The 13,584-nt window shown below is 36.0% G+C and overlaps 2 protein-coding genes across 4 annotated transcripts in view; both read left to right on the top strand.

The window, feature by feature from the left end:
* The window catches only part of Frmd5 (FERM domain containing 5), a 313,939-nt gene that overhangs the window by 43,296 nt on the left and 257,059 nt on the right, over positions 1–13,584 (top strand). The window lies entirely within an intron of this gene.
* Positions 4,482–4,865, top strand: LOC114084812 (ribonuclease P protein subunit p25-like protein). Its single transcript, XM_027925857.1, has one exon. It carries the CDS (start codon positions 4,482–4,484, stop codon positions 4,863–4,865), a length of 384 nt encoding a protein of 127 aa, XP_027781658.1.

Raw genomic sequence — 13,584 nt, 5'->3', positions numbered from 1 at the left:
AAGTGGTTTCAATAAAGGCTTTATCCATAAAGTGTGTGTGTGTGTGTGTGTTTTTTGCTGCCTATTTTGCAGCAAAACCAGTTTACTAAAACTTAATTAGCAATATATATCAAGCAGTTTTTACTAGAAGCATCTTATAAGTGTATACTGACTATAAGTCTAAATAATGGTTTTATATCATTGAGTAGTATTAAAAACATATAAATCCCAAAGAAAAAGCTTTGGTTTTTCCAAGTAACCAAACATGTAAGTAGATAAGGAAATTAACATGGTGATTGGGGAAAACTAGCAACTTGTTTTCCCCAATCGCCATTATTTTATTGTATTTTTTACACTTTCCAGTTTTTAATAATATTTTTTAAAAGTACATATTACAGAATTTATGCTCTTCACCATTTTAAGTTTACAATTGTCATGTTAAATACATTCAATGCTGTGTAACCATTAACACCATTCATCTCCATATCTTTTCATTTTATAAAACTGAAACCATATGCTCACTGAACAATAACTCCTCATTTCCCTGTTTTTCTGGCCCCTGGTAACCACCATTCTACTCTCTTGTCTCTGATTTTGACAACTCTGAATGGTAAGTGGGATCATGCAATATTTACCTTTTTGTGACTGACCAGATATAGAAGACACTGAGCAAGGTTCATCTATGTTATAGCATATGTCAGAATTTTCTTCCTTTTCACAGCTGAACAATCTCCCATTGTAGTGTATACCTCATTTTGCCTATTCATTCGTCCCTTAAAAGAAATTGGGTTGCTTCCTTGTTTTAATTACTGTGAATAAATGGTGCTATGAACGTGAATGTGCAAATATTTCTTTGAGATCCTTGGAGGCATCATATAGCATTTTATTTTTAAGTTTTTGAAGAACTGCCAAATTGTTTTCCATAGTGGCTGTACCATCTGTGTATCATTGACATTCCCACCAACAGTGTACAAGGGCTCCAGTTTCCCCACATCCTCACCAACAATTATTTTCTCTTTTCTTGGTAGTAGCCATTTTAATGGGTGTGAAATAATGTCTCATTGTATTTTTTATTTGCATTTCCTTAATGATTAGTGATGTTGAACGTTTTTTCATGTGCTTATTGACAATTTGTTTATCTTTAGAGAAATTTTGATTCAAGTCTTTTTTGTTGTTTGCTTTTTTGATGAGTTTTAGTTCTCTGTATATCCTGAATATTAATCCATCTTAGAAATTTGATTTACAAATATCTCCTCCCACCCTTAGGGTTGCTCTTTTGCTCTGTTGCTATCATCTTTTGATGTACAAGTTTTAAAATGTTATATAGCGGGCTGGGGTTGTAAGCTTAGTGGCAAAGTGCTTGCCTAGCACATGTGAGGCACTGGGTTTGATTCTTAGCACCAGATAAAAATAAATAAATAAAATATGGAGACATTGTGTTCATCTACAACTAAAAAAAAAAAAAAAAAAGAATTCATGAAGTACAAATTGCCAATTTTTTTGTTCTGTTGCCTAAGCCTTTGGTGTCATGTCCAAGACATTATTGCTAAATTCTGTGTCCTGAAGTTTTTGCTTATATTTTCTTCTAAAACTTTTTTTTTTCCAATTTTTTGGGGATACTGGGGATTGAACTCAAGGGAGCTTAACCACACTGAGCCACATCTCTAGCTCTTTTATTTATTTATTTAGTGATAGGATATCCCTAAATTACTTAGGATCTTGCTAGGCTGTTGAGGCTGGCTTTGAATTTGCGATCCTCCTGTCTAAGCCTTCAGAGCTGCTAGGATTACAGGTGTGTGCCACCATGCCAGGTTCTTCTAAAAATTTTATCATTTAGTTTTTACATTTATGTCTTTGATTCACTTTGAGTCAATTCATTAATATGGTATTTGGTAAGGGTTCATATTCATTCCTTTGTAGGTTGATATCCAGTTTTCCTAGCATCGTGATGAAGAGACTCATGATGAAGAAACTGTTGTATCTCCATTGAATGATCTTGGCACCCCTTTCAGGAATCATTTGGCCTTATTTATTTATTTCTGGGCTCTTAATCCTATTCTATTGGAAGTCACTTTGGCTTCATTTTCCACTGAAGAAGAGAAGGGGTTTGCAACGTTGAGGGGAGGTGCAACAATAATGACTGCCTGCCTCTTTGCCTGCTACTGGTCTGAACTTATTATTATTATTTTTTTGGTACCAGGAATTGAACCCAGAGATGATTAACCACTGAGCAACACCCCGAGTCCTTTTTATTTTGAGACACGATCTTGCTAAGTTGCTTAGGGACTTGGTAAAGCTGCTGAGGCTAGCTTTGAACTTGTGGTCCTTCTCCCTCAGCCTCCTGAGTCACTGGGGTTGCAGGCATGCACCCCCATGCTTGGCTTAACACCTGTTTTTTAAAATTCCTGTTGAAAGACATAATGCTTTCAACTTAAGTTTACTTCAAAGTGAAATTTTGATTCTATTCTCACCATGCAAAGCCATAATGTATTAACTTTCTGCATAGTCATAGAGCTTCCAATTTTAAGTTGCTGCTTCCATATGGAAAACTCCTTTAGTTTGGTGTGTTTTTCTTCTAATAAAGATGATTAAAATGAAAGACAAGGGGCCCATTATATTTTATCAGTGGCTAAATATGCTCACTAAATTGCATGTTTTAAATCTTGAACTTTCTCATTCAGTTTGGCAGAATTATCCTTGGTAACCATGTGTCCCTGCTGCTTATTAAACGTAATTGGACTGCTAGTGGGCAATCAGAATTGTAACTGTGAGTATATGCTAACATATTCCAGACTCTGAATAGCGACCTTTTACTGTTGAGTTCCGTAGAGTTGGAGTTTTGCACTGAAATGGATTTCCTCTCATATTTTCTGTTTTGAAATATATGTTTCACTTAAGTTTCCATTTACTATTTCTTGTCAACCCTTATTCTAAGAACTGAAACTCTTTTCCCCCTAAACTCCTTTATTGACGCCAGAAATTAATCCCTGACAGTTTTATTGGTGTGAGCACATTTATGAAACACTGTTCTGTAATAGTGAAAAATAAAACATTACTTGAAACAGTGATTTTTAAAGAGAAGTTGGATTTTACGGAGGTAATGGGCACACTAAGTTGATGGTTTTATAACAGATGATTATTTCCCATTCTTGTTTTGGCCTAGAGTGGGTAGCTGGTGCACTCAGTTCTGTGCTGCTTTGCTATCTGCCAGCTACCTGATGGCCTGGAGCATTAGGACCTCAGGACAAATGCTTGCAGGAGGCCTTTATAGATAGGGTTGTCAAGCAGAAATCAGTAGTTAGCAAAAACAGAGAAAAAGACTACTGCAATTTATATATGATCCCCCTGGGACTCTCCCCGAGAAATTTTTATTTTAAATCTTAGCAAACTGAGGAGAATAAGAGTTTTCTCTCTCCAGAATACTTTATCAGGACAATTCAATAATAACTCTGTGATAGTGGGTCTCTGGCCAGGTTTCAACCACCAGCTTTCCTTAAGCCTGCCACTGAAAGGGAGCATCATGGGCTTCCTCAATCTTCTCCCAGTTTAGAAGGTTTGGATGTTCTGTGGATTGCTTCTAGAAGGATTTTATTTGGAAGAAATAAATGGAAAGTCTTAAGAATAATAATGGCATGTTTATGAGTTATGTAAGTATACAAATGTTGGTTGATTATGATAAATGGATCTAATGCTTTAAGTGGTGGGTGAGGTTTTTAAGTTAGTTCATGGGAAACATTTAGCTCCTGGTACCCTTGAAAAGAGGAGTTGTAGTCTAGGATCCTTTGGGGTCCTTGAACCACAAAGTCCTCCTCTGGGCCCAGGTAACTCTCAGATTCTACCCATGACTCTTAGAAAATGATATTGAATGGTCTCAGTGACATACGCCTATAATTTTAGCAGCTGAGGCAACTTAGTGAGACCCTATCTCAAAAACTAAAAAGGGCTGAGGATAATCCTACAGCTTAGTGGTAGAGCACTTTTGGGTTCAATTCCCAATACTGGTCCCCCGCAAAAAAAGTATTGAATGATAATTGTAACATCTATGATTCAGTCTTTTTGCTTAGTTCCTGGTGGAAAGGAAGTAGGAAGTGGCTGCAGAGGACAAAAGATTAAAAAATTATTGAATGCTTAGTGTATTTGACACTGAGAGAGCTCTTGGGGGCTTTCATGGTCATGCTGGGTACAATTTTTAGCTTTTAGATGCTGTGTATTTCCATTTCTCATTTATAATCAAGTTAAATGTGTTTGGGCTTGGGGTTTAACTCAGTGGTAGAGCACTTGTCCAGCATGCAAAAGGCTCCAAGTTTGATCCCCAGCATTGTTGGACAAAAAAAAAAAGTTCTTTAGACATGCCATCTTGGCTGTGCTGCAAGGATCCACTGTGAGTCCCCCTGGGGCTGCAGAGGTGAGATCCAAGGGCAGTGAGATTTACAGATGCCACAGCAAGCTGGGTGGAGCACTACTGGAAAGCTTACTCTGTAGAACTCCCAGTACCTTCTCTAATGCCCCAGCTATCTCCTGACACCCTGGAGATATGGGTCCAAGATGGCAGCAAAATCCGAAACCTGCTGGGACTGGCACTGGGTCGATTGGAGGGGGGCAGTGCATGGCATGTAGTGTTCTCAGGTTCTGGCTGGGCTATAGGGAAGGCTGTCAGCTGTACTGAGATTGTCAAACAGAGGGTTCCAGGCCTGTGCCAGTTCACCAAACTGTGTTTCCTGCATTCTGAGGACAGCTGGATCCCAACTTCACCTGACATGGGCCTAGACCCCCTTACAGTATATCCCAATGTGCCTGCAGTAAGGGTACTGCTCAGCTGGGACACCCTGGACCTTAGTGAGTGTGGCTATCATCCCCCAGGAGCACCCCCTGGCCTGGCTCCATGACTAGCTCGAATTGTGGTCCCTGACCCCAAAGAAGGCCTCGAGACACCTGGTCCTAAAGATCTGCTGAGCCAGGCTGTTCTCTAGGCCTGAACATCTGAGATAGCTGTGCCTTTGCTGAGGACTCCTTGTGACTGCTCAACATTCCCAATGCAGCTTGGGTCCACAGAAATCCTACTGCCTTTTCCCTCTGGCCTATGAGAAGAGACTGCTATGAAGAATGCTATGTGTGGTGTGATTTCTGGATTGTTTGAGAAAGGCTTTGCCTTCAGCCTATAGTACATCTTATGTACCTTCTAATACAGTTCCAAGAATAGAGGTAGGAAATAAAGGTTCTGCCCATTGTCAGATGAAAACAAAAGTGCTCTACAATCAAGATAGTATTGTCTACTATCCAGTAATGCATTCTCATTTCACTAGTGTAGGTTTTTTTTTTTTGGGGAAATGTTTCTTTGCTTCTAAATTGGCTTTTGAGGCTAAATTCTCATATCTTGCTTATTAACAGAACTCTTAGAAAGGCATTTGTATGTCACAAAATATTTATTCTAGCTCAAGGTTCTCTGTGGTCAGTGAAAATATTTTGGCTTTACGCTCACTTCTGTGTTATACAGTATCTTTATAAAAAGCTGATTTCTAGTCCCAGAGTGAACAATTCGTGTTTCTGGAGCACTGAGAATACTAAATGGAAGTAAATCTCATAGGTACTCTGGTGTCAATTCAACAGGAAGATCAATTGAGGAAATGTTTCTAGGCTAGCTCTCTGAGGGTGGCAGAATATTTTCTACTCTACAGTTCAGTTTTTGGGGTGTACTGTGTGGTACATCCTTTATGGTCGGGCAGTTTCCCATGTTATTTTGGGAGCTGAATTTTAGAACTCATTTATATTTTTTAAAACATTGTTTACATCTTTTTATGAAGAAGCACAGAATTTGCTTGTGTATCCCAGTCCTCCTTTTCTTATTTAAACCATCAAAGTACTTTTTTAAAATACTTTTTTTTAGTTGTAGATGGACACAATACCTTTATTTATTTATTTATTTTTATGTGGTGCTGAGGATGGAACCCAGGGCCTCACGCATGCCAGACCAGTGCGCTACCACTGAGCCACACCCCAGCCTCCATCAAAGTACTTTTTATGAATTTATATTTATTGCTCTCCTCAAACTTTCCCCCTACCTCAAAGTATTTCATTTTTTAGAGCTATTAATTGTTTTCTGTGAATGATAGATTTTAAAGACATTTTCTGGCCTGCATATTGTAGAGAAACATTTTTCATAATTATATGTCTTCCATGGAGAGTATAATAATTAGGTGATAAATGTGTAGAGTCCCCATAATGTGGTCTCTTCTGTAATTTGTTCCAAGTTTTCTTAAGTATACTTATAGAATCATTAATTACTGGTTTGTGAGCTTTTAAGAGAAGAAACACAAGTTCCTTGATGCTATCATGGATTCACTAAAACCAAATTATGCCAGATTTATCTTCTTTGAAAGGTTTAGTAGATTGACAGATCATGGAAATGCACTAAGTAAAGCTAAGCCCAAACTCAGCAGAAAGTTGACCACATTTCATAGTATTTTTGAAGGATAGAGGAAAATGCGGACTAATTGCTAATGTAATTAAGTGGATTGGTACTAATGAATCAATGGAGGAAGCTTTCTCTTATGCCTCTAGTGTTCTCTGTTAGAGCTCCTTGATCAACATTTTTAATCAGTTCTTCAGATCAAGGCTTCTGTAGAAGGCATGCTTATTGATTTCGTGAAAAACAGTGTGGGAAGGATAATGAATACATAGCATAAGGAAATATGGAAAAGGTCACTGCAGACAAGGACAAAAGGCTTAACTTAATTTAAATAGCCCAGGATATGAGAGGCTTAGTTGAAGTACAGCTGGTAGGAAAGTGACTTAGCTGTTTAACAGATAGCTAGTGCGGTGTTCATCAGTCCTTTTTTGGAGTGAACAAATAAGGCTAGTATGAACTTAGGAATCTCTAGGCACCTGCAGTCTGATAACCAGAATTGGAAAGTGAAGCTTCTGCTCTATCCCTGCTTCTTCCAGATTACAAGGAGAATTTAGTTCTGAGTACAGAGTACCCTCAAGGAAAACAAAAAGGATTATTTAGAGCCTACAAATTGTATCAAGAAAGAAAGTCAAAGAAACTGTAGTATTATAGTTCTATTGAGAAGTTCTATAGTTTTGCTTTTCATATATGGTTTTTTCCCATCAATTTTATTTTATATTTTTTCATCAATTTTATTTTATAGTATAGTAGGGATCTAATTTACCTTGTGTATAGCAATTCCTTTATATTGTTATTATTATCCCCATTTCTTTTGTTGAATAGTCTTTCTCCCCTCAATTTGTATTGTCACTGTCCAGTATCAACTTTCTGTATAGCATTTGACTGTCTGAATTCTCTATAATGTTCCATTGATCTGTTTGTTTATCCTTGTGCATCACATTAATTTATTATATTATTTTCTTCAAAACTCTCTTGGCTATTTATAGTTCTTTATTCTTCTGTGTAAAGTTTAGAATGAGCTTGTCAGGTTCCATAAAAATGTGCTGTAGCATTATTACTGAAATTGTATCAGTTTTTAATAGAGTAATTTAAAAAGAACAGATCTGGTTATCCTCCAGGTATTTCTAGTGAACATAATATAGGTCTCTATTTAGTTAGTTTTTTAAAAAAATATTTATTTTTTTAGTTATAGTTGGACGCAATACCTTTATTTTATTTATTTATTTTTATGTAGTGCTGAGGATCAAACCCAGGGCCTCTCATGTGCTAGGCAAGTGCTCTACTGCTGAGCCACAACCCCAGCCCTTTATTTAGTTAGTTTTAAAAAAATTTTAAATAAAATTTTGTCCTCTTATCTGGCAGGGACTTATACATATTTTGTTGAGTGTTTTTTTTCCCGTTGCCCTGTAGCATTTGTTGTTATTGTAACTGGTTTATTTTTTAAATAACATTTTCTAAATTTTTTTATTGGTATATAAGAATATTATTTTTATAAGTTGATCTTACATCTAGCAACTTGCTGAATTCCCTGCATTAATTCTAATTGTAGATTCTCTTGGATTTTTTAAAAGTATTTTTATCAGTTGTTGATGGACATTATTTATTTATTTATTTATTTATTTATATGCAGTGCTGAGAATCAAGCCCAGTGCCTCACACATGCTAGGCAAGCACTTTACCACTGAGCCCTCTTGAATTTTTTAAAAATAAGAGTAATGATAGTTTACAAATAATAACAGTTTTTATAATTCTTTTCTAATTCTAGGCCTTATATGTATATTTTTTTTTCTTACTTTATTATACTGTCTGGGACCTCCAAAACAATGTTGACTAAAAGTGATAATAATGGACATCTTCATTCTATTCTTGTCTGTCCCTCCTTACCTTGAAGTTGTTTTACCCTTGTATTACCCCAGGTTTAATATGTGGTACTTTCACTGTTCAGTTCTAGTATTTCATAATAGTTTGATTCTTCCCTATGAGTTATTTTTAAGCACATTATTTTCTTAACATGTGATTAAGGACTCTATTTACTTTTAAAATTTATATCTAATTATTTATAATATGCATGAAAATATGTTTGGTATGATTTTTTTTTCTAGAAATTAATTAATGCACCTCTGAGGACTAATATATAGTAAATTTTTATAAATACCTTATGTGTGCTTAAAATCAATTTATGTTCTTTTTCTGTTTAGTACAGTGTTTTATATCACCTTATATAAATACATACATGTGTATATGAATATGAATACATACTAACTTTTTGATTAATGATGGACTGCATATACAATGGTAGTCTGATAAGATTATAAAGGAGCTGAAAAGTTCCTATTGTCTGGTGATATTGTGGCTGTCATAATGTTGTAGTAAAACACACTGCTCACTTGTTTCTGGTGATGCTGGCATAAACAAATCTAATATATAAAGGTAGTAATATGATTATGTACAGATCATAAAACTTGATAATAATAAATATGTTACTGATTTATGTTTTTACTATACTAAACTTTTTTTTCATTATTTTAGAGTGTACTCCTGCTCATAAAAAAGGTTTCCTATTAATCAGTGTGCCTGTTATACTGACAGCAGTCTCTGTGTTTACATGCCTCTGGATTCCATGGTTTGATCTCAAGTTGTTTATTATCACAGCCTGAGTATACAAAATCTTCTGCTAATATTGCCAGGAAGAGGTCATGTTGCATGATTGACCTGGAAAGGAAATTAAATGTGATTAAAGACTATGATGTAGAAAGTGAATGATGGCTATTCCTCGATAGCCAGGCATATCCCATTCTGCCATAGCTACCATCTTGAGGCACCAGAACAAAGTGCTGGAACTTATTACAGGGTCTGCTTTGTTGAAGGCAACGAGGTTAACAAAAATTCAAGAAGTGCCTGTATCTGATATGGGGAGAAGCTTCTGATAACCTGGGTCACAGACCAGACCCTGAGGACCCTTCTCAGCACCTTGAGGATCATGGCCAGAAGGAAGTGTTTGTGATGTTGAAAGAAAAGGCTGGCCTGTACCACAGTGGTGAATTTATTGCTAGCTTTGCATGGTGTAAACAGTTCAAGAATTGTTATTCATTATGTAATATGAAAAGTGAGTGGTGAGTCTGTAAGTGCTGATGTGAAAGCAGCTAAGGGGTTTTTGGAAACTCCACATAAGCTGATTGTGGAGGAAAATTACTTGCCAGAGCAAATCTTCAAATATGATGAAAACTCCCTGTTCTGAACATGAATGCCATGTCTGTGTTGGCTTTCAAGGCTTTTAAGGACTGTATAACAGTCTTTGCTTGGGGGCAATGGTGCAGGCTACAAATTAAAACCGTTTGTGATCTGGCACAGCGAGAATTCCACTGCCAGTGTACTATAGAGCAATAAGAAGTCACACATGACCCAGCTTCTCTTCCAAGGTGCCTCCTGAATTGCTATGCCAGTGCAATGGAGAAGTACTATTTGGAAAAAAATTTCCATAGTTTGCTTATTGTTGACAAAGCTTCTGCATATCTTCTTTTATTGGTGCTCTTCATACCAATCTCAAAGTGATATTTCTCCCTTCAACACTATTTCTTTGATATAGTTAGTGGATCAAGGAGTTATAGCAGCTTTTAAGCCCTGCTACCTTGCAGGATCTTTTGGCAGGCTATTGCTGCAACTGTGAGAGACACTGAGAAAATACCGATGCACTACTGGAAGAATTGATTACAATATCTATGACTACATCAAGAACCTTGTTTGGGTTTAAAGTGATGCCAACAAGGAGTGTATGAATGACATCTGGATGAAGACACTCAAGAGGTTTGTCCATAACTTCAAATATTTGCCAGTGAAGAGGAGGTTGCAAAAGGCAACATGGCTGTGGTTGAATTGGCAAAAAACTTTAAAATGGGAGTGGATGAGGATGATGTTGAGGAGCTCCTAGAGGTGATTCTCAGGAATTGACTGATGAGGAGTATTTAGAACTGAAATAGGAATATGTAGCTGTAGAAGAGGAAAGAGAGAAGGAGATTGAAGTAAAAAAAAAAGAAGAGCCTCCAAGAAAATGTACAGTGAAGGGTTTAGCAGAAGCCTCTGCAGCCTTGACAAGCTTGTCAAAAAGGATAAAAATGCGGATGCCAAAAGGTTTTCATCAACAGAGAGGAATGTTTATAGTACAGTATCTGCTTTACAAGCAAAGGTATGGCATTAGAAATGAACCAAGCAAACCAATAAGGAGATATTTCTGAAAAGAGGTACACCTTATCAATAAGAGCCCTAGGCAGGTCCTTCAGAAGGTGTTACAGAAGAATGCACTGTTATCATAGGCCATGACAGCTCCATATATAATGACTGCCCCTGAAGACCCGCCAGTGGGGCAGGATGTGGAGGTGGAAGACAATGATACTGATGGTCCTGACACTGTCTAGGCCTCTACCAATGTGTGTTCATGCCTTTGTTTTTAAGAAAAAAGTTTTGACAAGTAAAAGAAATAAAATTTAAAAATAGAAAAAAGTTTTTAGAATAAGGATATAAAGAAGAAAAATATTTTGTACTACGATATAATTTGTGTTTTATGCTGGGTGTTATTACAATGGAGTCAAAAAGTTTTAAAGAATTAGAGTTAATAAAGTTACACTAAGCTAAGGTTAATTTATTATTGAATAAAGAAAAAAGTTTTTTTTTGGTGGTGCTGTGGAATGAATCCAGGGCTTTGTGCATGTGAGGCAAACACTCTAGCAACTGAGCTATATCCCCAGCCCCAAGAAAAAAGTATTTTTTAAAGTGTAGTGTCTTATTTTAAAGTGTAAGACCGTGTTTAGAATGTCTGCAGTGGCATGTGGCAGTGTCCTAGGCCTTGACATTCACCAGCCACTCACTCACTCACTCAGAGCAACTTCTAGTCCTGAAGGTTCCATTCATGCTAAATGCACTAAATAGATGTACTAGGTATTACTCTTTTTTTAAAGCTTTTTATAGTTTGTTCTTTTCTATGTATTACTCTTATACCATATTTTTACTGTATCTTTTTATCTTTATATGTGTTTATATATATAAATACTTACTGTTTCAATTGCCTGCAGTATCCAGTCCAGTAACCTGTCAGACAGATTTGTAGCATAGGAGCAGTATGCAATACCATTTAGCCCAGGTGTGTGATTGTTTATAACATCTAAATTTAAATATGTCTAAATATAAATTTAAAATGATGTTCACACAATGACAAAATTGCCTAACAAAGCATTTCTTAGAATGTATCCCTGTCATTAAGTGATGCATGACTGTATATACATATCTATGTGTATATATGTGTATAATAAGATCAAAGTTATTACCATGCTCCATGTAGCTATATACTTAGGAAATTTTTGTCCTTTTGGTCTATTAGTTTCTGGTAACAGAAACTGTAGTTCTTGTCAGTTTCTCTTTATTAATCATGTCTGCTTTTGCATCTTGAGTACATTTGAGAGCCTCATACCATTAGTTGTGTAAGTTTATTATGTCTTCTTTTCAGAGTACCTTGATTGTTACTGCTATATAATGTGTCTTCCATTCCTGTTTTTTATCTTAAGTTCCATGCTATCTGTTCATATTGCTTTACTGGCTTCCCTTCACTTAACATTTGTCTGATCTATTTTTCACCATCTATTTTCAATATTTCTGTATTATTTTGCCTATGACATGTCCCTTAAGCTGTGTGTAGTTGGATTTTTTTTTTTTTAACCTAGACTGATAGACTGTCTTTTAGTAGATTGGGGTAGGGAAGGGAAGAAGGGTATATATGTGAGTATATGTGGAAACAGGTTTGAACTAATTTTTGCCATTTTATTGTAGCTTTTCTCTTTACTTTCTTTTGTATCATTTTGTCACTTGAATTGATAAAGTTGTCAATATAATCTTTTTTGTTCTACTGATTTTAAAAGCTATAGAAAACATTTCTCTTCTTAAAATAGTTATCCTTAATTTTTTAACAATCATAAATAACTACAAAATTTCTTATCAAAGATTAAAAGGATCTTAGTATATGTGAACATCTCCCTTTCCTTTCCAGTTCCACTTAAAACAGCTTTGTTAATATACATTCTCTGCTGAGCACGCTGGGGCACACCTGTAATCCTAACAACTTGGGAGGTTGAGGCAAAGAGATCACAAGTTCAAAGTTAGCCTCAGCAACTTAGTGAGACACTACATTAAAATAAAACATAAAAAGGACTGGAGGTGGGCTGGGGTTGTAGCTCAGTGGTAGAGCGCTTGCCTAGCATGTGTGGGGCACTGGGTTTGATCCTCAGCACAACATAAAAATAAATAAAATAATAATAAAGGTCCATCAACAACTAAAACACAATTAAAAACAAGGGCTGGAGGTATAGCTCAGTGGTAGAACCACTGGGTGCTATCCCCAGTATAAGGAAAAAAAAAGATAAGATTCACATATCATACAATTCACTCATTTAAAGGTACAAGTCATTGTGATACAGGGGTGTTCATAGGGTTGTACAACTACCACCATCTAATTTTACAACACTTTTGTTGCCTTTAAAAGCAATCCTGTACCTGTTGATAGTGCCTGGCCTTTTTCCCACTCCCCCCTCTGTTCCCTCAATCCTGTGCAACTTCTAAACTACTTTCTATCTCTTGAAATTGTCTATTCTGAATTTTTTATATAAATAGAATTATGTAATATGTGCTTTTATTACTGGTTTCCTTCACTTAACATGAAGTTTTCTTTTTATGGTGTGAGCAATAGAACCCAGGGCCTCTAGCATTCCGTGCAACCTCTTTACCACTGAGCTAGTATGATGTTTTTCAAGGTTCATCTATGTCTGCTACTTTATTTTATTTATAATCTATTAATTAGCTATATTTGATAATATAGTTTTATTAATTTGTGTGATCACTAGCATATATTTCTTCCTTTGGGCTCTTCTTTCTCAAATATACCCTATGGTGTATTAATTCTTTACTGAGAGTCTGTAGAAAACTCCTAGTCATTTAAGTCTTGAAATACTTTTATTTTGCTTTATTTGTTGTGATAGCTCTGCTGAACATGGAATTCTAACTCGAAAGTCTTTTCTAACATTTTGAGCATTATACATACCAAGGTGTCTATTATTGCTGATGAAGAGGCTGTTGTCAGTGTGATTGTTGTTTTTTAAGTATTTCTTTAATGCACCTTGACATTCTGCAGTTTCACTATGAGATGTCTAGATGTGATC

Source organism: Marmota flaviventris, chromosome 2 (assembly GCF_047511675.1).
Source record: "Marmota flaviventris isolate mMarFla1 chromosome 2, mMarFla1.hap1, whole genome shotgun sequence".
Classification (NCBI taxonomy): Eukaryota; Metazoa; Chordata; class Mammalia; order Rodentia; family Sciuridae; genus Marmota; species Marmota flaviventris.
The sequence above is the reverse complement of the archived record's forward strand: the minus strand, read 5'-3'. Positions and strand labels throughout refer to the sequence as shown.

Bases quoted from the DNA above. Each gene is read 5' to 3' on its own strand.
- LOC114084812 (XM_027925857.1), top strand. From the start codon at position 4,482: ATGCCCCAGCTATCTCCTGACACCCTGGAGATATGGGTCCAAGATGGC.